Source organism: Phodopus roborovskii, unplaced genomic scaffold, assembly GCF_943737965.1.
Source record: "Phodopus roborovskii unplaced genomic scaffold, PHOROB, whole genome shotgun sequence".
Lineage (NCBI taxonomy): Eukaryota > Metazoa > Chordata > Mammalia > Rodentia > Cricetidae > Phodopus > Phodopus roborovskii.
The window spans coordinates 2,816,398-2,842,455 of record NW_026126444.1 but is presented as its reverse complement, the minus strand read 5'-3'; the positions used below and the strand labels follow the sequence as shown (position 1 = coordinate 2,842,455).

Genomic DNA, 26,058 nt, shown 5'->3' with positions numbered 1-26,058 from the left:
AAGAGAAGAGGAGGGGGAGGGGGAGGACAGCCTAGTCTTCCAAGTCGAAGACCATAGTGCCATTTAGGGGAGGGGGTTTCAAGACAGGGTTTCTCTGTGTAGCTTTGGAGCCTGTCCTGAAGCTCGCTCTGTAGACTAGGCTGGCCTTAAAGTCACAGAAATCCGCCTGCCTCTGCCTCCTGAGTGCTGGGATTAAAAGCATGTACCACCCCCACCTGGCTCATAGTACCGCTTTAAATAGACAATATTTTAAGTGAAACGGGTTTTAAAGCATCTATGTAAACTTTTTATCACACCAAGTTCTCTGTGTATCCTGTTGATATTGCCCTTCAAGACATCAATCTGTACAGACCCCCCAATCTTATCCCCCTTGGGTTCCATAAGACTTTCTACAGAGGAAATGACCTCACCTGATTTTCCACATTTTACTTTCCTTCAAAACTCGGGGCCAGCTTGTTGCAAGCAGCATAAACTTTTGCTCATGAAAGTCCTAACCAGTCACTTGTAAGTGTGGGCCTTTGAGTTCAGTGTGACTCGCAATGCACTCCACCTGCTGGCTTGCCTGTTCTGTGAGCTGTACTGACTTTTCTCTCCCTGTCCTGCAGCACACCACTGGCAAGACCTTTGAGAGCGAAGCAAGGTTCCAGTGCAACCCAGGCTATAAGGCAGTTGGAAGTCCTGTGTTTGTCTGCCAAGCCAATCGCCACTGGCACAGTGAGGCCCCTCTGTCCTGTACCCCTCTCAGCTGTGGGAAACCCCCTCCCATCCAGAATGGCTTCTTGAAAGGAGAAAGCTTTGGTGTGGGGTCCAAGGTTCAGTTTTTCTGCAATGAGGGATATGAGCTTGTTGGTGATAATTCTTGGACTTGCCAGAAATCTGGCAAATGGAGTAAGAAGCCAAGCCCAAAGTGTGTCCCCACCAAGTGCCCAGAGCCTCCCCTCTTGGAAAACCAGCTCGTGTTAAAGGAATTAACTTCTGAGGTAGGCGTGATGACCATTTCCTGTAAAGAGGGGCATGCCTTGCAAGGCCCTTCTGTCCTGAAGTGTTTGCCATCCGGGCAATGGAATGGTTCCTTTCCTGTTTGTAAGATGGTCCTTTGTCACTCTCCTCCCTTGATTCCCTTTGGCCTCCCTGCTTCTTCTGGTGCTCTTCATTTTGGAAGTACTGCCAAGTATTCGTGCGTTGATGGGTTTTTCTTAAGAGGTGACCCAACCATCCTCTGCCAGTCTGACGGCGCCTGGAGTTCTCCATTGCCTGAATGTGTTCCAGTAGAATGCCCCCAACCTGAGGAGATCCTCAACGGCATCATCCACGTGCAAGGGCTTGCCTATCTCAGCACCACGCTCTACACCTGCAAGCCAGGCTTTGAGTTAGTGGGCAATGCGACCACTCTCTGTGGAGAAAATGGCCAGTGGCTTGGAGGAAAACCAGTGTGTAAACCCATTGAATGCCCAGAGCCCAAAGAGATTTTAAATGGCCAGTTCTCTTACATAAGCTTTCAGTATGGACAAAGCATCACATACTTTTGTGACCGAGGCTTCCGGCTTGAAGGTCCCAAGGCCCTGACCTGTTTAGAAACAGGTGACTGGGACATGGATGCCCCCTCTTGCAATGCCATCCACTGTAGTGACCCACAACCCATCGAGAATGGTTTTGTAGAAGGTGCAGATTACAGATATGGTGCCATGATTATCTACAGCTGCTTCCCTGGGTTTCAGGTGGTTGGTCATGCCATGCAGACCTGTGAAGAGTCAGGATGGTCAAGCTCCAGCCCAACATGTGTGCCCATAGACTGTGGTCTCCCTCCTCACATAGACTTTGGAGACTGTACTAAAGTCAAAGAAGGCCAGGAATATTTTGCACAAGAAGATGACATGATGGAAGTCCCATATCTGACTCCTCACCCTCAACATTTGGAAACAACAGCTAAAACCATGGAAAATACAAAGGAATCCCCTGCTACACATGCATCTCACTTTCTATATGGCACGATGGTTTCCTACAGCTGTGACCCTGGCTATGAACTGCTGGGAAACCCTGTGCTGATCTGCCAGGAAGATGGAACATGGAATGGGAGTGCTCCCTCTTGCATTTCAATTGAATGTGATTTGCCTGTTGCTCCCGAAAATGGCTTTTTGCACTTTACACAGACTACCTTGGGCAGTGCTGCACAATACAGCTGCAAGCCAGGGCACATTTTAGAAGGCTCCCACTTAAGACTTTGTCTACAGAATAAGAAGTGGAGTGGTACTGCACCACGCTGTGAAGCCATTTCATGCAGCAAGCCAAACCCACTGAGGAATGGACTCATCAAGGGAAGTGACTACTCATACCTGGGCGTGTTACACTATGAGTGTGACCCTGGCTATGTGCTCAATGGCACTGAGAAGAGAACATGCCAAGAGAATAAAGATTGGGATGGGCACGAGCCTACGTGTATTCCTGTGGACTGTGGCTCACCACCAGTCCCCAACAACGGCCAAGTGAAGGGAGAAGAATACACGTTTCAAAAAGAGATTTCATACTCTTGCAGTGAGGGGTTCGTGCTTGAAGGAGCTAAGAGCCGTGTCTGTCTTATCAATGGAAGTTGGAGTGGCACCACTCCCAGCTGCATGCCTGTCAGATGTGCTGCCCCACCGCAGGTGGCAAATGGGGTGACAGATGGCCTTGACTATGGGTTCAAGAAGGAAGTATCATTCCATTGTCTAGAGGGCTATGTGTTACATGGGGCTGCTAAACTCACCTGCCAGTCAGATGGGACTTGGGATGCAGAGGCTCCCATCTGTAAACCAGCTGCCTGTGGTCCTCCTGACAATCTTCCCCAGGGCTTCCCTAACGGCTTTTCCTTTTATCACGGGGACCACATACAGTATCAGTGTTTTCCCGGTTATAAGCTCCATGGAAGTGCTTCAAGAAGATGCCTCTCCAACGGTTCCTGGAGCGGTAGCTTGCCTTCCTGCCTACCTTGCAGGTGTTCCACACCCACCATTCAACATGGAACCATCAATGCAACTGATGTGGGCTGTGGGAAGACCGTCCAGATTGAGTGCTTCAAAGGCTTCAAGCTCCTTGGACTTTCTGAAATCACCTGTGATGCTGATGGCCAGTGGTCTGACTTCCCCCTCTGTGAACACGCTGACTGTGGTTCTCTCCCAACCATACCCAATGCAGTCATCAGTGAGAGTATCCCTTTAGAGAACAACATTGTAACTTACAGCTGCAGACCTGGCTACATCATGCAAGGTAGTTCAAATCTGATTTGTACAGAGAAAGGGGCATGGAGCCAGCCTCACCCAGCCTGTGAGCCCCTGTCCTGTGGACCCCCACCGCCTGTTGCCAATGCAGTGGCAATGGGAGAGGCATATACCTATAAAAGCAAAGTGAAACTCAGGTAAGACTCAGGTGGCTATAGAGTCTGCAGGGAGTGCATAGGCAGGATTATAAAATGAAGGAACAGATCAAAATGTAGCTATTCAGAAGAGAACCTCCATCCCTGGGCTCCCCTCCAAAGTCCAAAGCTTTTAACATTTGACATTTGTACACCCTTTTCAGACCATGGTTTCTAGCATAATCTTCATGGTGCTTGTGAAACCACAAGGTCCTCTGAAAAGCTTCAATCATTTTTGAATCACTGAGCATATGAATAAAGCAACTATCCAACCTGTGCTACTTAAACTAAGTGTATAGTGCTCAAATAATGGAAACTCCCCTGTCTGAAGACTTTTACTAAATTAAATATTTCAATGAAAGGTGTAAAAATTTGGAATGAATCTGGGAATTAGGATTTTTATTGGTGTAAGTAACCATCGCATTCAAAAGCATCTCAACTGTCTCAGTACTTTATGTGCCTGGTAAACTGGATTTTCCAAGCATTTACAGCTCAGATCTGATCCATAACTTAGCTGTCCTTCTGGGGTGTTCCACTGTGAACAGACTAGGCTGCCTTCCTGTTCCCTAACTGTGGTCTATGGAAGGCTGGAGTGTGAGGAAGCTGAGCAGAGGCCTGCACACAGAACAGAAGAATAAATGGCCACTCTGGGACTCTAGGGTGTATTTTAAAACCTCCTTTCTAGAGCCACAGTGTCACTTATTTGTCAAGATTCTCCTAAGCCTTTTCCTTGGTGTGTAACGGTGACACCAAGTAGCCGATCTTTACTTAGTTTCCGCTAATCAGGTTGTTCCAATTATGTAAGACTTCTGTCTCCTGCCTAACCTGGTGATATTTGGAATGTAAAAGGTGTTCTTCAAGGTTACTATGAATTGATTAAATGGTTTGATTTAAAAGGCAGCATATAGTGGTGGTAGGAGCATGGACCCCAGAATACTCCCTCTAGAGTATTACCACATCCCACACAAACTTGTTGAGCTGTGTGACTTCAAGAAAGGCACCTAATCTCTCTGGTGCAAACCTCATCAATGCCAAACAGCATGAAGGTTCTAATAGTATCTGCTAATGGGATGGAAACGAGAATTTGATAAGAATTTAATAAATTGATATTTGTAAAGTACATAGAGGGATCACCAGAAATTAATCATTGTACAGAACCATTTGCTGCATAAGTATGCACATTTTTAAGTCATGGGGGGGCTTTAGAGCCAATTTTACTTGAGTTTGAACTATACTATAGCTACAACAATGCTTAATGATCAAGCTTAGAAGAACCTTGTACAAGTTATAGTGCTTGTTGCACAGTAGATAAGCCATAAATACTATGTTATAGTCCTACCAGTATGTAAGTATTAGCAATAATTTCTTGAACTAGTAGCTATTTTAGAATTAATGGATAAATGAAAGAAACTGATTTCAGTCACATCTAAGACAACTTTGGTCTTGGCTAATCTTGAATGTGGATCTCTAAGGATTTATCTGGATGTTGTTATATTAATATTTTTGCATAGTAATGGTATCCATCTGACCTTTGAGGCAGTTCTGAGGTTTCTCATAAAATGTCTCCTGAGCCTTGCAGCGACTCCTTTAATCTCAGCATACGTCAGGCACAGCATGCTACTTTCTGCAGGTGTCAATTTTTTCATCTGCATTGCAGGTGTCTGGAAGGGTATGTGACAGACACAGATACAGATACGTTCACCTGCCAGCAAGATGGTCATTGGTCTCCTGAAAGAATCTCCTGCAGTCCTAGAAAATGTCCGGTGCCATTAAACACAACACGCATGCGTGTTCTTGGAGATGACTTCCGGGTGAATAGACAAGTTTCTGTGTCCTGTACAGAAGGGTTTATCTACAAAGGAGTGGACTCGTCAACCTGCCAGGTAAGATACTGTCTCTGAATGGAGGCAGGCAGTCTAACCACGGCATCTGTGACATCGTGCTGGCCAAGAAAGAAAAGCAAATGTTTCAGGTTTCATTTGCACCCAAAGAGTTGAGACATTTCTTAGACCTGTGGAGCTGGGGAAATGGTTTGATGGTTAAGAGCTCCGGTTACTCCCTGGGTTTGGTTCCTAGCACCCACATGGCAGCTCCAGGTCAGGGGATCTGATGCCTATGTGACAGAGAAACTTGCATCAAAACATACATATAAAATAAAAATTTTTAACACAGAGGAAAAAAGAAGTAGAACATGTTTTCTTCCTAATATTACCAGTTTTAAACTAAGAAAGAGCTAATGTTAGGGAATATGTTTAAAAAGCAATAGTAATGAGATATTCATAGCCATTGGCGGTAGTCTCAGTGGAAGGCCTGAAAGCTGCACAGGCAGACAGAAAACAGTAGTCAAATCCTGCCTTCATGGTTTATTGTTTGTTTACTTTAGAAAATCACTTAAGCTGGGCATGGTAGCCCATTCTATAATGTAGCATTCTGGAGGCAGAGGCAAGAGGATCACCAGACCTGTCTGGGCTATGTAGAAAGACTATGAGGGAATAGGTTTGGGGAAGGGACAGCTCTGTTGAAAGGATGCTTGCCCAGGATGCCTGAGGCCCCAGGTTTTTCTCTGCCTATCACGTGAAACTGAGTATGGTGATGCACACCTGTAAGGCAACACTGAGACAGGGAAACCTGAGGAGCAGATGTTACATAGGGAGTCTGAGGACAGCCTGGGCTACAAGATAGAGGCGGTGGAATCTATACTTAAGGTTACCATATCTGAAAACAAGTGTTGTGGAAAACCGCATCGGTGATGGAAGAAACGCCTAACTTCTGCAAACTTTGATCTTTTAAAAGTCATCAGCTGGTTTGTGCACATAGACACTTGGGCATAAAATTTGTGGTTAGTTTACCATGAAGCACTTTCTGTGCATAGTTTAATAGCTTGCTAACTGTAACACCTTGTTAAAGATGTGAACTGCCACACAGATAGCAGGCCTTCCTAGCAGAGCCCCTTCTCCTGGCCTCCACTGTAAAATGAGAGGCTGAACCTCCCTCCATTTTCTATGACTGGAAGAGGAGGCCTACAGAGTAACACAGGCTTGCCCTTTCCCTCAGCATGTGAGTTAGATTGTCATCACTCACATTTAGAGGTTCCTCAGTCCGTCATCCTTAAGCTTGTTCCTTGTCTATAAGCCTGTGCTCATTGATGTGTGTTAAGTATCCAGAAGATGCCTGACACATAGTGGGGACTCAAGAATTTTTTTTTATTCTTCTCCTAATTTCCCATTTATAAACCATGCGTCCCCAGCGATTGGTTACTTCCAAACCTACAGGCAGAACCATCACATGGAGCAGATGCAATGCTACCCAAGGAGCCAGGCTCTCAAAGCATGCCCCTTTTTATTCAGAACTTAGGCTCATGAGAATCTGCTGTTCTCTACACTGGGCTGTGAAGCACTGGGTGATTCCATATGTTTCCTCTGGGATCCTGGGACACTGGTGACTAGGCTCTCTTTTTCTGAATCAGTAGCTTTTGTTTGTTTGTTTGTTTTGTTTTGTTTTATGTATATATAACCTTTATTTCTTTCTCCACATGAAATGTGATTTCTGTCCTTTATCTAACTGGGTTCTGTTTTAATTTTTACTCTGAAAGGTATATTGACTCTTTCAAGTATTCAAATGCAGAAGTTGCATAGAACTGTGTTCAGTACCTAGAAATATTTTTATTATAATGTAACAAAATCATTCTGCACGTCATAGAACTAGTATATAAGGTAAATACAGTTGTTAAAAAATGAATACTGAAGGAAGCCCAGCCCTTCCAGAAATTATGACATTACAGAATTACAAAACTTCCATCAGTGAACACTGGGAAAAAGCAAAAGAAGGGGACGGTGAACCAAAAGTAGATGAAGAAATCGAGGTAAGGAGTAAGTGATAAATTACTCTGACAATTAAATAACCATCATGGAGAAAACTGAAATAATCAAAGCCAAACAACCAGTATTTCAAAAGCACACAACAGAATGTAGTTTTAATTTTTTTATCCAAGAAAACAGAACAGGGAACTCACTGGGGAAAGAGAGGAAATGGCCTTGAGATAAGGCAAAAGGAGGAGGAGGGGGCTGAGGGAAACAAATGAAAGCAAAGTGTAACATATGTGTGAGGAGGCCATAATGAAACCCACTGTTTTGTATGCCAGCCTAAAAGTTTAAAATGTTTCCACTAAAAACTTTGATTTGTTGAAGCAACAGTTAAAATAATGAAAAGTGCAACTTCTATACATTTGGAGAATGATTGGTTGTAAAGTGGACGTATTTATACATACATACATACATACATACACACACACACACGTGTGTGTGTGTGTGTGTGTGTATATATATACATATATATATTGTATTATATGTATATTAAAGGGTTTTGCCTCGAATACTGTTTCAGACTTACCAAGAGCACCCTTCTAATACCAGTTACGTACATAAACAACAATCAGTTCTGCTGCAGATGCTAGCTAGCTATGAGCCCCTGTCCACCTCTGACACTCTGTACCTGGAAGTTGTGCTACGCCCCACAGGTTGAGGGTTCAGTTCCTAAGGCTACCCACTTCAGACACCAGGAGTGAGCCTGAGCCTCTAGAATCTCCTCTGACCTACTGACAACTAGTCAGGGTTCCCTCTACCTGCTTCTCGGGATGCAGTAATTTGCTAAGTGTGTCCCCCTTTTAGGAGCATGAGTAAACAACAGGTGAAGAGACACATAGGGCAAGGATCAGAAAAGTCCAGTAGGTGGCAGCTTCTGTCTGGTGCCCAACACATTTAGGTGCGCTGCCTCCTGGAGTGTAGATGAGTGTTGTTTGCTGTTGCACAAGCCTCCATGTATTCAGCTGTCTAGGCAGTCTCTGACCTCTATTCTCTGGGGACTTATAGAGATCATGACACAGTCACAATCAGTAAAGCCGACTATATGTAGAAATGTGATTGACACTGGGGTGTATTCTAACACTGAGAGGCTGAGTGTAGAAACCAAGCTAAGCTTGTCCAGAATATCCCTGGTCTTTCCAGGTAACTCTCCTTCCTGCTAAGTACAGGCCAGGACCCCTCTGAAACCGGGAACTTTACATGCGGGGAAAGATCTGGGCATCTAAGGCCAGCCTGGAAGAAAAAGTTATGATCAGGAACAGCAGATGACACCAAACACACACACACACACACACACACACACACACACACACACACACACATTAAACACAAATAAATGCCATGTTAATATAGAGTACAGGAAACCCATACTTCAAACTTTGAACTCATCACCCAATGCTGCTATTTCTCAGAAACTTGAAATTAAGGCATGGAAATCACGTAAAATCCAAGGGTTCACTGGGATGTACAATGGTGGGGTATTTGCACTGACCCCCTCTAAGTCCTATACTCTAGTCCACACTCTAGCTAGTGTGCTATAATGGGGACTTCCTCATGGGATGGGTCTATTTGGGGGGGAAAGCATATTTTGTGTGTGTCAGAGATGTCAGCAAATGTTCGGTGCTATACAAAACCTAATGATAAATGTGTTTTGGAAGAACTACAGATAGACAACAAACAACACAGTTAGTCCTTCTGACTCTCACTTTGGGGGTAAGTCTGCCACATAAATAACAGGCTCATGTATAAATTCCTAATATGACTTATACTTTGTGGTCTGTTCTTTAGCCCGATGGTACATGGGAGCCACCGTTTTCTGAAGAATCCTGCATCCCGGTGTTTTGTGGGCATCCTGAAAGTCCAGAACATGGATTTGTGACCGGTAGTACATACAGCTATGGAAGCACCATCGTTTATCAATGTGATTCTGGCTATGAGTTAGAGGTACAGTAACAAATCACTTAACAAAAATTACTGTGCTATTTGAATATGATTTGAATAAATTAATTTTAGCAACGCTGCTCCTAAAACATCCTATTATATTTTGCTACTTTATCCTCTTAACACTTTCTGGAAAAACAGTTAAGGTGACTTAAAATTTTTGAAACACACAAAAAATATAGCCAGCTGTGGTGACCCATACCTGTGATCTCAGCTACTCAGAGGTAGAGACACGAAGGTGACAAGTTCAAGCCTTTGTGAACAACTGTCAAGGTCCTGTCACAAAATAGACATAAAAGAAAGGGAGGGGTGTGGCTCAGGGGCAGAGTGCTTGTTTGGCATATCCAGGGGCCTGATTCAATCCCCAGTTCAAAAAACAGTGGGGGCTGGAGAGATGGCTCATTGGTTAAGAGCACTTGCTACTCCTGCAGGTGACCTGAGTTAGGCTCCCAGCACCCTGTTAGGCAGCTCCCAACGGTCCCCACAATGCATCACTATGGTACAACCACAAGAAGGTACTTGAGTAAAGCCAGACTTGACCAACAGTGAGCACACAGGTGCTGGCAAGCTCTTACCTGAGGTGCCAGGTTCCCTGGGATGTAGCTAGCCTGAAATTCCTCAGAACTCTCCTAAGAAAACCCCAACCTTATCCTTAAGTGACTCCTGATTGCAGCATTGCAGTGCCGTGGGCAGCACCTGCAGCTCCTTGTGAGCTTTAATGGGAGAACTGAGGTTAATTTCTCTGAAGGAGATATCTCACCATCAACTCTGTCTAGGAGAGCTGCTGTGAGTCATGAGAGGTTACCATCTGGATTCTCAGGAATCTCTTAGTGTTTGCAGTGGTGTGTGAGAATAGGTTTACCTCAAGTATTCATTACCAGTCAGGTGTATGTGTGTGGCACAGCCGTGTGTGTGTGTGTGTGTGTGTGTGTGTGTGTGTGTGTGTGTGTGTGCGCACGCGTGTAATCAAAGAGTTGTCACGGGAGGCCCATAAAAACTGGAGCCAGATTTCTGTGGCTCTAAGTTTGCTTCCTCAAAGGTTAAGAAAATAAGCACAAAAAGAATGAAGGCAACTTTTTCCTGTTTTTGAAACTGGGGCATTCCTTACTTGAGATTGCTGATCTTGAATTATTTTTACAAAAACATATACATTTTTGGAAACAAAATCTACCACAAACTCAGGAAATTTGAAGAAGTTGATAATTTAACTTAAAATGTTGGGGGCAAACAGCCTGCTGTTAACTACAGAGCTGAAAGTTGTTAATAACTATTCTTGTGCCAACCAACTGTTAAAATCACCTGGCAGTCTTTTCAAAAGATTTATGCCTCTCTAGCTACTAGGAGAAATAACAAATGCAGGTCTATAATGAAATATGTAAAAGACTGCCTGGAAACCTTCATCACCTGAGAACCTGGAGGGGGCTGGAGAGACAGCTCAGCAGTTAAAAGCACCAGCTGCTCTTTCAGAGAACCTGGGTGCAATTCCCAGCACCCACGTGGTGGCTCACAGCCCTCTCTAGCTCCTGTCCCAGGGGCTCCAAAACCCTTTTCTGTTCTCTGGGCAATGCACACACATGGTGCTAAGACACACATGCAGGCAAAACACCCACATGCATAAAATAAAAATAAGCAAATCTTTAAAGGAAACATGGTGCCAACTAGAGGAAGTTTCAAAAGCCATTTGAGCAGCAATACAGACCATTCAAACAGAGTGGCATGTGTTAAACTGCATGAATGGATAGGAGACCCATAATGGTAGTGAAAAAAAAAATGATACCTTGGAACTATTAGCAGCTGCTGTGCAAACTCCTGTTGAGAACACATAACTGAAGGATGGGCTCCTTAAGGCAGTACAACCAAAGGCTAAGTGAAGGGACACCCACCTTCATAAAAACACTCCAGTTAATGAATGAAAAACCAGAATTTACATGCTATCCCTGTGAGCTGCTGGATTTAGGCTTTATCAACTAATAGAGATAGTAGATATTTAGTGTCCCTGGATGGAAACAGCACATATGTGGCAATGATTTGCTCCCTTCCACGAAAAAAAAAAAAATGAACTTGACTTTATCAAGCTTTTCAGTCTGCTAAATAGTATCAGTGACATTGTGTAAAACAGCCAACAAAAGTGTGTCTGGGAACAACACAACAAATGACAAGTTTCCAGATCTGGGACAAATAAATGGACAGGGAAGAAGGGAAGAGCAGGGGAAATAGAGAAAGAATTTAGAGATTTAGGAAGGCATAGTTTTTTTTAAATATATGACATATTATTATTATTTACTATAATCATGGAAGTCTGTAGGGACATGCTGGTTAGTGTCTTGTCAGTCTGACACAAGGTAGAGTCATCTGAAAAGACAGAACTCTGGCTGAGAAAATGCCCCCTCAGTTTAGCCTAATATAGACTAATAATAGACATTGAAGAGCCCCAGCCCACTGTGGGTGGTGCCACCCCTGGGCAGGTAGTCCTTGGTTATCTAAGAAAGCAGATTGGACAAGTCATGGGAGCAAGCCAGGAAGTGGCATTCTTCCATGGTCTCTGCATCAGTTCCTGCTTTTCGGTCCTGCCTTGAATCCCTGCCCTGACTTCTCATCAAGAACTATAAGCCGTATGTATGTATGTATGCTGAAATAACTCCTTTCCCCCACAGGTTGCTTTTGGTCATGGTGTTTATCACAGCACTAAAAAACAAACCAGGTCAAAGGTTTTGTTTTGCAGGGAGAGGGGTTGAGACAGGGTTTCTCTGTGTAGCTTTGGAGCCTGTCCTGACATTCACTCTATAGACCAGGCCAGCATCTGACACCAAAAATGGCTCCAGAAGACGAAGCAGACTGTCTGCTCTACCGAAGATTCTGAAGGGCACTAGGAAACTGACCTGCTCACCCTCAGCCTGTTGACACATACAGTACAGTAAGCCTCCTTGCTTACATGGATGTGATGGCTTCAGGCAAATGATAGTGGCAAGCACCATCCTCAATGCATTATCCCAAGTCTGTGCAGGATAATTATCATCATCCACTCCCAGTACCAGAACTGCTACCAAAACCAAGCAAAGCAATCAAGACACCCAACATAAATTATATTACATTCTTCTACTATAAAAATATGCCCCCATTAGAGTGTGAGGCAAATACCTTTTTATGAGCTATTTCAATCTCAAAAAAAATTATCATGCATGAAAAATATACCTAAAGCCAACTTTAGATATAAATAGTAAATCAAAGTTAAAAAAAAAAAACAAAAAACAAAACAAAAAAAAAAACAAAAACAAAAACTTGAGACTCAGTTGGTTACTTTAAAAACCACCACCAGGAGCTAGAGGGATAGTTCAGCCCTTCAAGGCTAGGCTAACAACCAAAACAAAAATCACCACCAGTGAATAATACAACAGTTGTTAAGGCTCTAAAATGTCACACAAGAATCTGTACAAGTTGCTTGGAAACTTACATATGGTGGGGTACGTGGAGGGCTGTGCTAATAGGTCTAAGACTCACACAAAGCAAGTGAAGGAATAGAGAAAAAAGTCCATGAGGAAGTGAGTGGATGCTTTTTTAAAGTTAGTACTTACTGATAATTTATTTGAATTTATATTAGAATAAAAATTCACACAATCAAACAGAGTATTTGTCATTCAAGTCATTACAGGGAGAGAACATTTTAAGGACACTGGGAAAAAGCAAAACCATTGACTAAGCTGCTTGAGTACAACATAGTCTGAGTACTTAGTTAATAAGCTGAGTAGGTAGGCAGTTGTCTGGTTCTTTAAACTATTAAAAAGTAAGAAAAATAAGGAAAAGTATTTTTCTGTCTACGGAAAATCACAAAGGTTAAAATTTGCCTTTGAATAACTGTGAAAGCTTTATTTTTCTTTTATATGTTTTCACTTTTTCTACAATGAATGAAAATTACTATTTTATTAAGAAGAAGATAATAAAAATGTGTTTTTGAAAAACAGTGAAATGTATGGAACCAGGTTGTTTAGTTTTGTTTTGGAAAGTTAGGGCAGGACCATCTCATTAAAGTCAGAAAGATCTTTACAAGTGAAGATTTATCAATAATTAAACTCATGGCTCAAGAAAAAAAATACCTCGAAGGAGGACTCGATAAGGATATCAGTGGATTGGGATAAACACAAGAGTAGAAGATTAGCAGCTTCCTAGCTATTGCTGATTCAGAACACAGCTAAAAAAATGTGATACAGAGCTGGAGAGATGGCTTAGCTTCTCCTCCAGAGGACCAAGTTCAGTTCACAGCACCAAAGTCACCTGGCACCCAACCACCTGTAAATCAAGCTCCATGCAACCTATCGCTCTCTTCTGGCCACCATTACCATACATATACATGTGGCATGTGCTGAACACACATAAACATAAATAAAGTTAGAAAACAAATAGGTGACAGATCCATGTCCTGAATGTAGTCCACACTTGAACAAAGCTCTTAAAGACCTACTAAGGAGGCAGGAGGGATGGTTCAAGTAAGACTGTTCACTGCTCAACCATGAGGACCTGTGTTTCAAAAACCAATACTCTCTCATTAAAAAGCAGGTGTGTGCATGCCTGTAACCCCAGTGATGTGGAGAGTGAACACTAAAGGATCCCTGGGGTTCACTCGTTGCCAGCCAAACTCCACGCTCAATGAGAACTCTGTCTCTAAGGAACAAGGTTAATGAATGAGTGGATGGATGGACAGAGGGACGAAGCAGAGTACCTAGGGTCCTCTTCTGGCCTCTCTGACTGCCACTTGTGCACCATATACACCACACATCAGAGAGAGAGAGAGCGAGAGACAGAGACAGAGAGAGAAACAGAGGGAGAGAAACTCAATACCTGGTCTTTTTACTGAGTAGTGTTATAAACCTTTAATTAGTTATTGTTTCATGGTTGATTAGGAACATAATACAAATTGGGGTTACAGATGGTTCTGGTAAAAGATAACAGAAAAATAGAAAGCAGAGATCTACAAAAAAAAATTATACTCAGGAATCAAAGAATAGACCCTTTGATACCACAGGAAACAAGCAGCCTACATAACCCTGAAAGGTATGGGGTATTGAAAAAATATATTCAGATAATTACAAATTATTATTCAAGAAAGTGATATCTCAGAAGATGGAGAAGCAAATTTTAGACTTAACCCAGATTATTTAAAATTTAAATACACAGGGCCTTAATAAATTTAGGTGTAATAGATATGTCCTGTGGTTAAAATTTTCAGACCTCAAACCAATATATTATCTCATATACTTTGTTTTATGTAACTAGTATTGAAAGATAAATGCAATTCAAAATAGTTTAACTATACTAAACGAAAGTATCTCTGACATTTCTGACCCATTCTTCCTGAGTCTTTGCTATGGGTTATAATTAGCTGTCACTTAAAATAGAAAATAAAGCTGAGTCTGCCTTCATCACATGCTGCCAGGGAGGAATTTTGGTGTAACTGTTTTTGTGAGTCTAAACTTTACACTACATTCATTTAATATATTCATTCATCATTCCACCGTTAGGTCACTCAAATCCACAACTAAGATAGCTTTGCAGTCCTTTCTTGTCTATCATAAAACTAGGACACTATTCATGACCCTTCTCTGCTGCTTCACAGGGGAATAGAGAACGAGTCTGCCAGGAGAACGGACAGTGGAGTGGACAGGTGGCAACATGCAGAGGTGAGTTAAGTGTCACCTAAGGGTCCCAAGGACACAAGGCAACAATGTGCCTCCATTCCCTTTATATAACCATTTTGTGCCTTAATTAATAAAATAAACACATAAACTATAAGAGAACACATAATGGCTCTTGCTCAAGGACCCCAACCAATTAAGGGTCACAGATTAACTGATATATGACATAAGATTGCTGGTTCAGCAACAACACTTGGTTTGTTTTGGAGCTTATGTTCATTTGGGCTGAGCCTTGGTAGACATGAGAACTCTCTAGTGGCTGGTTGCTTTGCTTCTCCGAACTTCACCTTTAACCCCAATATCTGTCTTTGGGTTTTTATTATTCATGCTACAGTATTCCACATGCATGTGTGTACAACTCTCTCTCTCTCTCTCTCTCTCTCTCACACACACACACACACACACACACATACACACACTACAAAATATCTTCAGCAACTCTAGCAAGAGAAGCAAAGGGCACTTGGGAGAGCATTTAACACAGGCTTTATTCTTCCTTTTAGAGAACAGATGTGAGGCCCCAGCTGAATTTCTGAATGGGAAGGCTGTCATGCAAAACACCACATCTGGGACCAGCCTGCTGTTTTCCTGCCACAGAGGCTACACCCTGGAAGGCTCCCCTGAGGCACATTGCACTGAAAATGGATCTTGGAGTCACCTGATTCCCCTCTGCAAACGTGTGTGTTGACTTAAAGAGCTGTTTTAACCACATTTGTCTTCACAATTACCTTCCCACATATCTTAGATGAAGGGAAACACTGATGAGTGAGATTGGTCCAGGGAAGGCCACCTGTGGCCATTAAGTCCAAGTTTACCATAAAGCTCTAGTTGTGTTATTTTACACTTGGCTGAGTATAAATTCAGGCATTTAGAGAAAATACAAATTAGTGAAAATATTTTGAAATGAAGGTATTGTGGATTCTGTTGACAGGAGGAAAGGGATAGAGAAGAAGATATGGCTAACGTCTGATGTTAATATAAAACATACAAATGTGGTAACTATAGATAATTTGACCACTTTCATGAAAACAATACAAATGGAATATGACTTGAGAAGGCTTCTGGCTGTTGTCTAAAGTATTATAGTACACAAATGGACCCTTTAGAATTAAGAAGAGCCCTTCCTTGGTGTTACTTATTCCACACCCACTGAAACTCAGAAAAGCTGAAAGAGCCTGTGCAGTGTGTGACACATGTGTGCTCTGAACAAAGCTGGGTACTTGCACGGCCGTCTGTGTTTCCCTCAGAACTGGGGAAACATCCCGTTTTTATCATCAGGCCTACAAGCTCGACGTGAAGCTCTATCGCTTTGTTCCTCACAGAGCAAGCCTGAAGTCAGGCTAAACTCACACAGCAATGTCATCCATCGCATACTGAGGGAATACTCATTGTGGGCCTTGATTTCTTATATGCCTGGTTTCTAATCTTTACAAATAATTTCCTGTGGCATGAAACAAATCTGTGCTTAATGTTTGAAGTTCTAAATTGTTAAACCTTTCCCTGGGCGTGGTGGGCTGAGTCAGGAGGAGCCTGAGTTTCAGGCCAGATTGTTTGAGTTTTTAAAATATCCCCATCATTATTGTCACTGAGAATCCATGTTCCGCGGGCCTCTCTTTTGTCTTTAAAGAGATGACTTAGGGAAAGAGAAGATGTATCAGTAAGTAAGCATCTGCCTCACCTTTTTACAGCAAATCCCTGCCCTGTCCCTTTTGTGATTCCCGAGAATGCTCTGCTTTCGGAAAGGGAGTTTTATGTCAACCAGAATGTATCTATCAAGTGCAGGCAAGGCTTCCTGCTCAAAGGCGATGGCGTCATCACCTGCAGCCCTGATGAGACATGGACACAAGCAAACGCCAAGTGTGAAAGTGAGTCAATGGGCAGAGCCCAGTGAGGTCATTAGTGTAGAAGGTTTTCCTTTATTTCTGAGTTTTCTTTTTTTCCCTTTTTAAAAAATACATATTTTATTGATTATTAGTGTGGGGGTGGGAAAGAGGGAGGAGGAGGTCAGTGGACAATTGGGTCCAAAGGATCCAACTCAGATTGTCCTGTATGCTTTGCAAGTACTTTCACCTGCTGAGCCATCTTACTGGCCATGTAAAGTTTGGGGGAGGCGTTTTTGTTTTAACTGATGTTTAATTCTGTTTACAACAATGTCTTTTAAATATTTGTTTATTTTTATGTGTATGAATGGTTTGCCTGCATGTATGCATGTACATCGTGTGTGTGTGTGTGTGTGTGTGTGTGTGTGTGTGTGTGAGTGAGTGTGAATGTGTGTGTGTGTGTGTGTGTGTGTGTATCTGGTGTCTAAGAAAGCATTTTGGATCCCCTGCAATTGGAATTACAGATAATTGTGAGTTACCATTCAGGCGTTGAGAACTGAACCTGGGTCTGCAAAAGCAGTAGATGCTTACAAGCGCTGAGCCACCTCTCTAGCACTGTGAAATTATTTTCAATGAAGTAACTTAACTGTTCATAATTAGGTCACTTCACTAGTTTAGTTATCTTCTGAACTGGTGTTTAAAACAACAAAAACATTATATTTGAATACTGAACATTTTTTAAAAAATTAATTTTCCAGACCAAATTAAAACCTCCCTGATTAGGAGGTTAGGAATCACTGAGTAGACTTGTCAGAATGTGCTCTTCCAAGAAAAAGTGTGATGCTAAGCTTAAAATAAACATTTTCCTCCACATCACCAAGTCTTCGAATTACCCTTTAATGGTCTACGAGTGTTTTGTACAAACAAAAATTACCCTGAGATGGATCACACCCTTGAGTGTGTGTCGGGAGAACTTCCAGAGCTCGCTACAACACAGACAGCTGGGCTCCACTCCCGTTTCTGATGCTGTTTTTGGATGAGGCCAATAACATCAATTTCTAATAGTTCCTGGCCGTCGCTTATGGAGATTGTTAAGGCTTGAATATGAAATTTTCCTCATTTACTTGTGTTTTGCATGCTTGGTCCCCTGATAGTGGCAGAATTTTGAGAAGTGCTAGGAACTTTTGGAGGCGAGACTGAGTCGGAGGAAGTAGGTCACTGGGGCAGGACTTTGTCCCCAGTCCCTTCCTCTCTTACTCTCAACTGCTATGAGGTATAGAATCACTTCTGTCACATGGATCCATGGTTACAGTGTTCTGTACAAGCTCAGGAGCCCAACAATCATGGACTGAACCATATGGAACCATGAGCCAAGATAAGCCTGTTGTCTCTTAGGCCATTCCTGATGGGTACTTTGTTCATAGTTATGAGTAAGCAGAGGAATACTGCCTGCTGGTCTAGGAGCCATAACTTGAGAACCTCTGGCCCAGCAACATGTTCATCCATACATGTTGCAACACTGGCTTCTGAAATTGACAGACTTTTCCTGCTAACTATGATTATCTCCTGATATCTCTCACTCGCTGTTTTCACTTTAAACATCTTCCCATCCGACATCCTACCTTTTGTCTCCCTTGTTCCCCAAGCTACTCTGTCAACAGCAGTCAATAAAAATGTTCACTGGGTCTAACCACATTCAAGGCACTAGGCTACATAACATAAGAATGTTTTTCTCAAGATGTATTTCATCTTCAAAATACTTGTACTCCAATTAATGAAATGAGACATATGCACATGAAGACTAGATTTGAATTTTAGCCTCCAAAACTTTAACTCTAAACTTACACGAATGCCTTAGCATTCTCTCAGTCTTGGGGTTCTCATTTGTTGATAGTTATGATACTGCTTGTCTCATGGATTTGTTTTCTGGAAGAAATCAGTTGGTGTATGCTTTGTCAGCAGTTTCTGTAAATGGGAAGAGGTGCCCAGTAACATGATGTTCCCACCTCCGGAATTTTTAGCCAGCAGCCAGCCTACTGCAGCATTAGATTGAGTTTTTTAAAAAGCTAGAAAATTCCACACTATATTTTCACTAGGATTTGGTTCCAAGACACTTAAGAAATCTCCCTGACAAAAGGGAAAGAAGCAACCGAGTGTACATTAGATTTCTCTTCGGCCTTTGTCATCTGGTTTAAAGCCACCTGCCTGAAGGGAATCCAGCCAAGTGGCCTCATTCTGCCCACACAACTTCACCTTAGTTCTTGGCTCCCTGATGCTTGCCATTCAGACCACTGGAAGTAAGAGCAGAAAGAGACGTGTGTTTGTTACAAATGTTCTTTCTATGTATGCCTGATGACGTTCGGTATTCTAGAGTGGGCCACAAGTTGCCTTGGAGAGGAGACGTTTTTCATGATTGTTAATCCTCCAGCCTCTTTCCCATTTTCTATCAGCCAGGAAGTCTTTGGATTGAAACCACACATCCTTCCCTTTTCTAGGCAACAACCTTCCTCCTGAATACCTGCTTTTCATATTAATCCCTGCAGAACAGAGATTAAAATTTAGTACACATGAGAATCACCCAGGGTGGGTATGTAAAATGCAAGGTCCCAAGGCAGAAACCTCAGAACTGTGTGTTTAAAAGCCCAGATGATTCCCATACAGGTGATCTGAAACCCATGCTTTGATTATCAAACTGCTATAGGCAACCATCAGTTCCCTGTGATCTTTCTATAGGCTGTTGCCATCTTAAAAACCTTGCCCCATCCCAGGTGTTGATGGTGCATGCCTTTAATCCCAACACAGAGGCAGGCAAAGGCAGGCAGAGGCAGGCAGATCTCTGTGAGTTCGAAGCCAGCCTGGTCTACAGAGCAGAGTTCCAGGACAGCCTCCAAAGTGATACAGAGAAACCCTGTCTCTAGCACATGCAAATGCCACTTCCCTGTGGTTCACATCTGACAACTCTAAGCACGGTTATATTTACCCAGTGTTCTTATGGCATGACATCTATTCTTATGACACAGCTCGCAGGAGACTTATCATACCATGTGTCCACAAATCACAGGAACCACTGGTCAAGACTGTCTGTCCTTGCCTACCTATCTGAACAAAGCGTGGCATTTATTTCTCTCCAGTCTCTGCTATTTTGTAAGCCTTTTCCTAGGAGGAAAAGAAAATGTAGAAACATCACACAAATTTTTTATCTCCTCTACTAAATCTTAACAATATCATGGTAACGAAATGATCTTTTGTTATCAGGTCACATAGTCTGAGTACCTGTTAGATTTACACAAACTAGATACATAGCAAGAATACTGAGTTCAGCCCAGACCTCAATGCACCCCAGAATTATCATGAGACATCTTACAAAAACATTCAAACAAAAACAGTTGTAATAATCCTGATCTAACTATACAGCACACACATACCCTTCAAAAAAAGGCCAGTTGCTGAGTCTTAACACAGATTCCCAAAGATGCTTTCCAGTATCAGAAAGGGGTCTTAAATTCCATAAAACTCAGTCACGGGCTATTGTTGGCATCTATTTATTTTCTAAATGCATACCGAGCTCTCACTGGGCTGCAGGTGCTGTTCTAGGCAGTAACAGAAAATTTGCAATCCATGATTGTTCCTCTGAAATGGCAGGCTACCATCCTCCTTTTGCCCTGTGCTCGTTTGATAAATATTCTCTTTCTACCTTCTCTGGCAGCCGCCTCTTTGGCGAGGTCTGAGAGCTCATCCTTGTTCTCTGTCTTTCCTTGGGTTTCAAACAACTCAGCCTTGACATTTGAATCATGGGACAAAGACCCCGTGGTATTGTAATCAAATTTAACTAAAACAGCACATTATTCTTTCAGTTTCTAGTATTCTAGACATTATACAGATGAAAATATTTTATGTGTGTATTTTATCTATAATCCTTAAATTGACTTTGGTCTTTATGGTAAGGATGTACTCTCAATCTTGGTTAGTTGGACAGGCTCAATTGTTATTTGTGTCTTCCCATAGAAATTTCATGTGGTCCTCCAACTCATGTGGAAAATGCAATTGCTCGAGGTGTCCATTACCAATATGGGGACATGATCACCTACTCCTGTTACAGTGGGTACATGCTAGAAGGTTCCCTGAGGAGTATATGCCTGGAAAATGGAACATGGACATCATCTCCTATTTGCAGAGGTAAGGAACTATTTGAATGAGCATTTCCAAGTGAAGCTGCAAAGAAATGCGTACAGAGGTCAGTATGACCAACAAGTATGTGCATCTCTTTGATTTTCTTGACCTTAAATTTGGCTTAACAGCAGCAGCATCTTCCATAACTTGCTAATTTACTTTTTTGAAAACCTCATTTCTTCAAAATGAAAAGAGGAAACCAGATCTCAGAGTACACTCCTCTAAGGCTGGTAGTTTCCTAACAATATCTGAATGGCTTTTGAAATCACAGTTGTTTCTTTCAGTATAAAAGCATTTGCTACAAATCAAGAGCTATGTTACTAAGCATGCAGTCTAAAGTTGTCAGATTAAAAGAGTTGTGGAGTGTCATGGTGGTTCAGACCCTGAGGGAAGAGGCATAGACATTAGCCAAAGAATGTGCAGTTGAGATGAACACGCTCTGAAGAGCTGATGCATTTCCACTACAGTAATCAGTATTGTATTATAGATTTGCAATTTAGAGAAGAATAGAGGGAGAACAGAGGGAGAGAGGGAGGGAAGGAGGAAAGGAAGGGAGAGAAGAGGAATGAAGAAGGGGAGAAAGAACTGGTAATTATGTGTGCTAACAAATGGCGATTAGCTTGACTATGCATGTTTCACAATAACTATCAAGTTCTAAGTTGTCAATACAGTTTGCATTTGTCTGTTTCACCTCCATTAAGATGGGAAAAAATGTCATGGTAACAGCCGACAACACGTGCCTCTCCTCATATATTGAAATTCTTCCTCGGTGTTTAATTATATTTCTCTTCTCTAAAGACTGCATCATTTATGAATTGTGAAAGAGAAATTGCATTCTCTAGTATCAACTTTCCAGAATTCCCTGGAATTATGAATCCCCTTGTTTTCTTTCCAGCTGTCTGTCGGTTCCCATGTCAGAATGGGGGTGTCTGCCAACGCCCAAATGCTTGCTCCTGCCCAGACGGTTGGATGGGGCGTCTCTGTGAAGAACGTGAGTCTGTTCTTGAACGTTCCTTTGTGTCCCATCATTTGCTGATCATTTGCTGAGAAGCTTCTGGCTTACAAGAGTCCCTCGAAAGCCTTCACTGCCCTGTGGAATTGATTGCCTCAAATCCTTGCGGCAGACCCGAGTGTACAGGGCTACTGTCATAGATCACTGGCTGCAGAAGATCTAGCTACAATATCTATAACTTTGAGCATGCAGTTGCCGCATCTAAAGGGCCACGTGCCTCCTGGCACTCAGTACCAGTCTTGTTAGGAAGGGGCTTGTGATCATGCCGCAGCGCTCTCTTCCCTTACCTCAATTCAGTGATAACCAGTTATTCCAACTTGGCTACAATTGGAATAACTGTTCAGCATTGCAGAGTGCCCTTAAGGGAACAGTGCTTTGGGCCTCTGCCATTACCTGAGTAAGGACCACACTTCCACCTGGCTGTACTTTCCCAGCAATAGCCATTACTAAGCAGAGTGAGTACACAAGTGAGCCATGCAAAGTCTCTCCTCCAGCAAACAGGATTTTGAACATTTGAGCAGATATGAAAATGGGTGCTGTGATCAAATCCTTTGTCTACACATTTTTACCTGTTTGGTTTTGTTTTTTAGCAATATGCATACTTCCCTGTTTGAACGGTGGGCGCTGTGTGGCCCCTTATCAGTGTGACTGCCCTGCAGGCTGGACTGGGTCCCGCTGTCATACAGGTAGGCTTCCTCCCACGGTTTGCTTTCTTAATTGTTTGGTTTCATGAAACCACAGGAGATACTGATGGGTTGAACTTAGACTGAAAAGGGGTGTTGCAGCAGAAGAGTATCAGTCATTCTCAAGAATGTCTTAACACCATCTTCTGGCCAATTCTAAACACTGAACTAGATCACCCTGAAAAACACCTCTCCGGAGAATGTACCAAAGAACACCATCTGCGTCATCACCTCTCCTTGATCCTTCCTGAATATCTCTCACACTCTACTGTACACCATTAGCTAGCAAGGCCTCTTCTCTGGATCCTGCCCAGCCATCCACTAGTTGATTCTTGGTTTCATTTCCAGGCCAACCATCCTAATTAAGAATCACTGGATGAGTATCCCAATCAAAAGCATAGAGCACGAAGACACATAGGTACACACCACTGTGTCTCTGACAGGGGCCATAAAAGAACCCAGGGGCACGGCTGAAAAGATGGACAGCATCAAGTCAGAAAATGCACATGGCAAACTCAAGGTGCTAGACTATGCCATGAGAGTGAAGGAGCCCTGGCCTGGGGGGGGGGCTTTACAGAGGAACAATATATGGTGACAAGTGGTGACTGGAGAGATGACTCAGTGGTTAAAAGCACTGGCTGCTCTTCCAGAGGACCAGACTCCAATTTCCAGCACCCACATGGTGGCTCACAACTGTCTGTAACTTCAATTCCAGCTGATCCTATGTCATTTTCTGGCCTCTGAGCACCCAGCAAGCACATGGTACACAAACACACATGCAAGCAAGCCACCCATACACTTAAAAAGGGCTTTTTGTTTGTTTGTTTTTAAAGGAAATGTCATTTTGGCAGCACCAAGGGATTGGTTGAGAAGTTATAGGTACACTATAGACAAGAAGAAACAAAATCTAAAGAACTTAAAACCCCAAAAATGGTGGCTCTGTGAAAAGTGTGAAATGTAGCATTGGTTACAGATCTGGTTGGGGAAAAGTGGGGGCCAGGGGAGGCAGGTAAAAGGGGAGGTGAGTCTACTCTTTCCAGTTTGGCCCCAGGAATTGAAGCCATTTACTGAACTAGAAGAGCCAGGGAAAACAGCGAGGTGTCTAGGCAAGGATTTGAATTTGGGGAGTCTGGGACACACTAGGGCAGTGGTCTGAACTTCTGTCTCTTGATAGTTTGGGTCCCCAGCAGACACATCTAGACTGAAGACAGATTTGTATATCATCAATAAAAGGCATTTAAGAGGGGAGAAATGGCACTGTGTAGAAGACACACGGCATGAGTGGGTGGCCTACATGGGCATGAGAAGGAAGGAGGAAGGGGCTGGGAAGGGGAAATACTGCTGTCAATGACTCCAGTCTGGGAGCACCAAGCGCCGTGCTCCCGAGAGAGTTCTTATCTCAGCAAAAAGAAACTGCGGGGTCTTGGACTGGGATGCTCAGGTTTTATTTTGCTGGGCCCGCACTGACTCTTCTTTAGCAAGAGGACCCTGTAAGGGGAAAGCCTCCAGTTTACTTGGCGGCCTCCCGTCTCCTCTTCATCCCTGGTACTTGTGCCTGGTGCCTGCTCAGCAGACTTCACTGTGTCTTACCAAGGGTGGGTTTTTCATCCAGGAGAGGGCCCGCCTAGCTGTGCTAAAGTAAAACTCATGTCCTGCTCTCCCCTGACGGTTCCTGTGTGGACTCACCTTCCTTTGACAGGTTTAACTGGTAGGCAATGGACTTATATCAGTTTTTAGACTCCGTGGTGTTTTAATGAACAGACTTGTGCACATGAAGAGTTTGTGGGTTTGTGGGAAAAGACACCTGTGTAGTCAACCTTTGGGCTTTATCTCAGAGTTTCCTCTGTGACTAATTTTAATTTTAAACCTAACTAAGGTTCTCAAGTTCTGATTAATGCTGGGTTGGTTGGTTGATTGGTTGGTTGGTTGGTTGGTTGGTTGGTTGGTTTAAATGAGATGTGTTCCCCTGGTCAAACACAAAGGACTATACATACACGCCTGCTTTATGTGTATGGGTGTTTTGTGTGCATATATGTCTGTGTACCCCTTTCATGCCTGGTGCCTGGGGAGGCAATAAGAGGGCATCAGATCCTTGGGAACTGGGGTTACAGATGGTTGTGAGCCACTGTGTGGATGCTGGGAATCAAACCTAGAGTCTCTGGGAAAGCAGCCAGTGCTCTTAACCACAGAGCCACCATCCAGTGGCTCTTAACCACCATCTCTCCAGCCCCATGTGTTGTTCTGAGCACTCTGTGTGACAGACTTATTCCCCTGTAACATGGTGTCTGACTTAATCAATTTGGAGTGTATTGCTGCCCTCCCACCCCCCCCCAGAGCCACAATTAACTGAGTATATGAAAAGCTTAGAGCTCAGGACAAAATATCATACTGGTTGCAACATTAAAATAATAATAATAAAATATTCTAACAGACAATCCAGTGGGTTTAACATGATCAGTAAAGCTGATCTTAGTGTGGTGAAACTTAATGTGAGGACTTGATATGAAAACCTGAATAGCTCAGAAGGGGAAGGGGAGGTGAGGCCACTGTGGAGGTAACATGTGTAATGGTCAATGGTGGCTCAGTGGGAAGAAAGGACAACTTCTATCCATTAGCTTCTGTGACTTCTTTAGAATGTCTAAGTACTACCTAAGTGAATTCATGCATCTTTTCATCACAGCTACTTGCCAGTCTCCCTGCTTAAATGGTGGGAAATGTGTAAGACCAAACCGGTGCCATTGTCTCTCAGCATGGACAGGACACGATTGCTCCAGGTAAGACAGCCCCAGTTGAACGCTGAGCTATAACTCCTGGACTGTATCTCAGGGGCAAAAGTGCAAGAGCCAGAAGGTATCTCCAGTTGTAGTGTAAACATTGTTAACCACAGGATATCTAAGTACTCTCTTTAAACCTTCACTAAACCCAAAGCTAGAAAATATTAAGTCGGGATAGATGAAGAAAACAAGATGTCAAAAGTAAACACTATTTGGCTCCCTTCATTGGCTCATGTACTAAAACGGGAGCTACAAGGAGACTGATGTGGACTCTGTGTGAAGCTGATGGATATGGAGCTTGGGATTCTCTTGAACCTGTTGGTTTTGTTATGTTTTCTTTCTTCAGGAGAAGAAGAACCGGGTTTTAACACACACACACGCCCCCCCACAGCCTCTCCCAAAGCAGGGTCATCTCCTCCTGGTAGCTCCTGGAACTCACACGAAGGAAGACCAACACGGTGCTTGGGCTCGTTTGTTTCATAAGCTTGAGGTTGACTTATTAATTTTGTGATCTATTTTGTTATTCTTTGTGACATCCTTTCTTACATGTTTCCATTGTTTAAATATGCTTGCATTTTCTATACGAAAGTTATATTAAAGGGATGCTGCTCTACCCTCGCCAGATGTACATACTCTGCTGTCTGCTGAGAAAGTCCCTGGAACACGGTTTTTATTCAATTACTTAAAATGACTTTCCATTAAAATATATTTTGCTACTAAATA

General features: G+C 42.9%; 1 protein-coding gene across 1 annotated transcript in view; it reads left to right on the top strand.

Moving 5' to 3' along the window:
• Positions 1 to 26,058, top strand: part of Svep1 (sushi, von Willebrand factor type A, EGF and pentraxin domain containing 1) — a 158,601-nt gene extending 132,543 nt beyond the window's left edge. Inside the window, exons 38-48 of the mRNA XM_051187853.1 lie at positions 606 to 3,391; positions 5,046 to 5,271; positions 9,037 to 9,192; positions 14,798 to 14,861; positions 15,380 to 15,553; positions 16,565 to 16,741; positions 20,702 to 20,872; positions 21,762 to 21,857; positions 22,469 to 22,564; positions 25,242 to 25,335; positions 25,682 to 26,058. Of these exons, the coding sequence (XP_051043810.1) occupies positions 606 to 3,391; positions 5,046 to 5,271; positions 9,037 to 9,192; positions 14,798 to 14,861; positions 15,380 to 15,553; positions 16,565 to 16,741; positions 20,702 to 20,872; positions 21,762 to 21,857; positions 22,469 to 22,564; positions 25,242 to 25,335; positions 25,682 to 25,703 (4,062 nt within the window). The 3' untranslated portion in view covers positions 25,704 to 26,058. The remainder of the gene's footprint in view (positions 1 to 605; positions 3,392 to 5,045; positions 5,272 to 9,036; positions 9,193 to 14,797; positions 14,862 to 15,379; positions 15,554 to 16,564; positions 16,742 to 20,701; positions 20,873 to 21,761; positions 21,858 to 22,468; positions 22,565 to 25,241; positions 25,336 to 25,681) is intronic.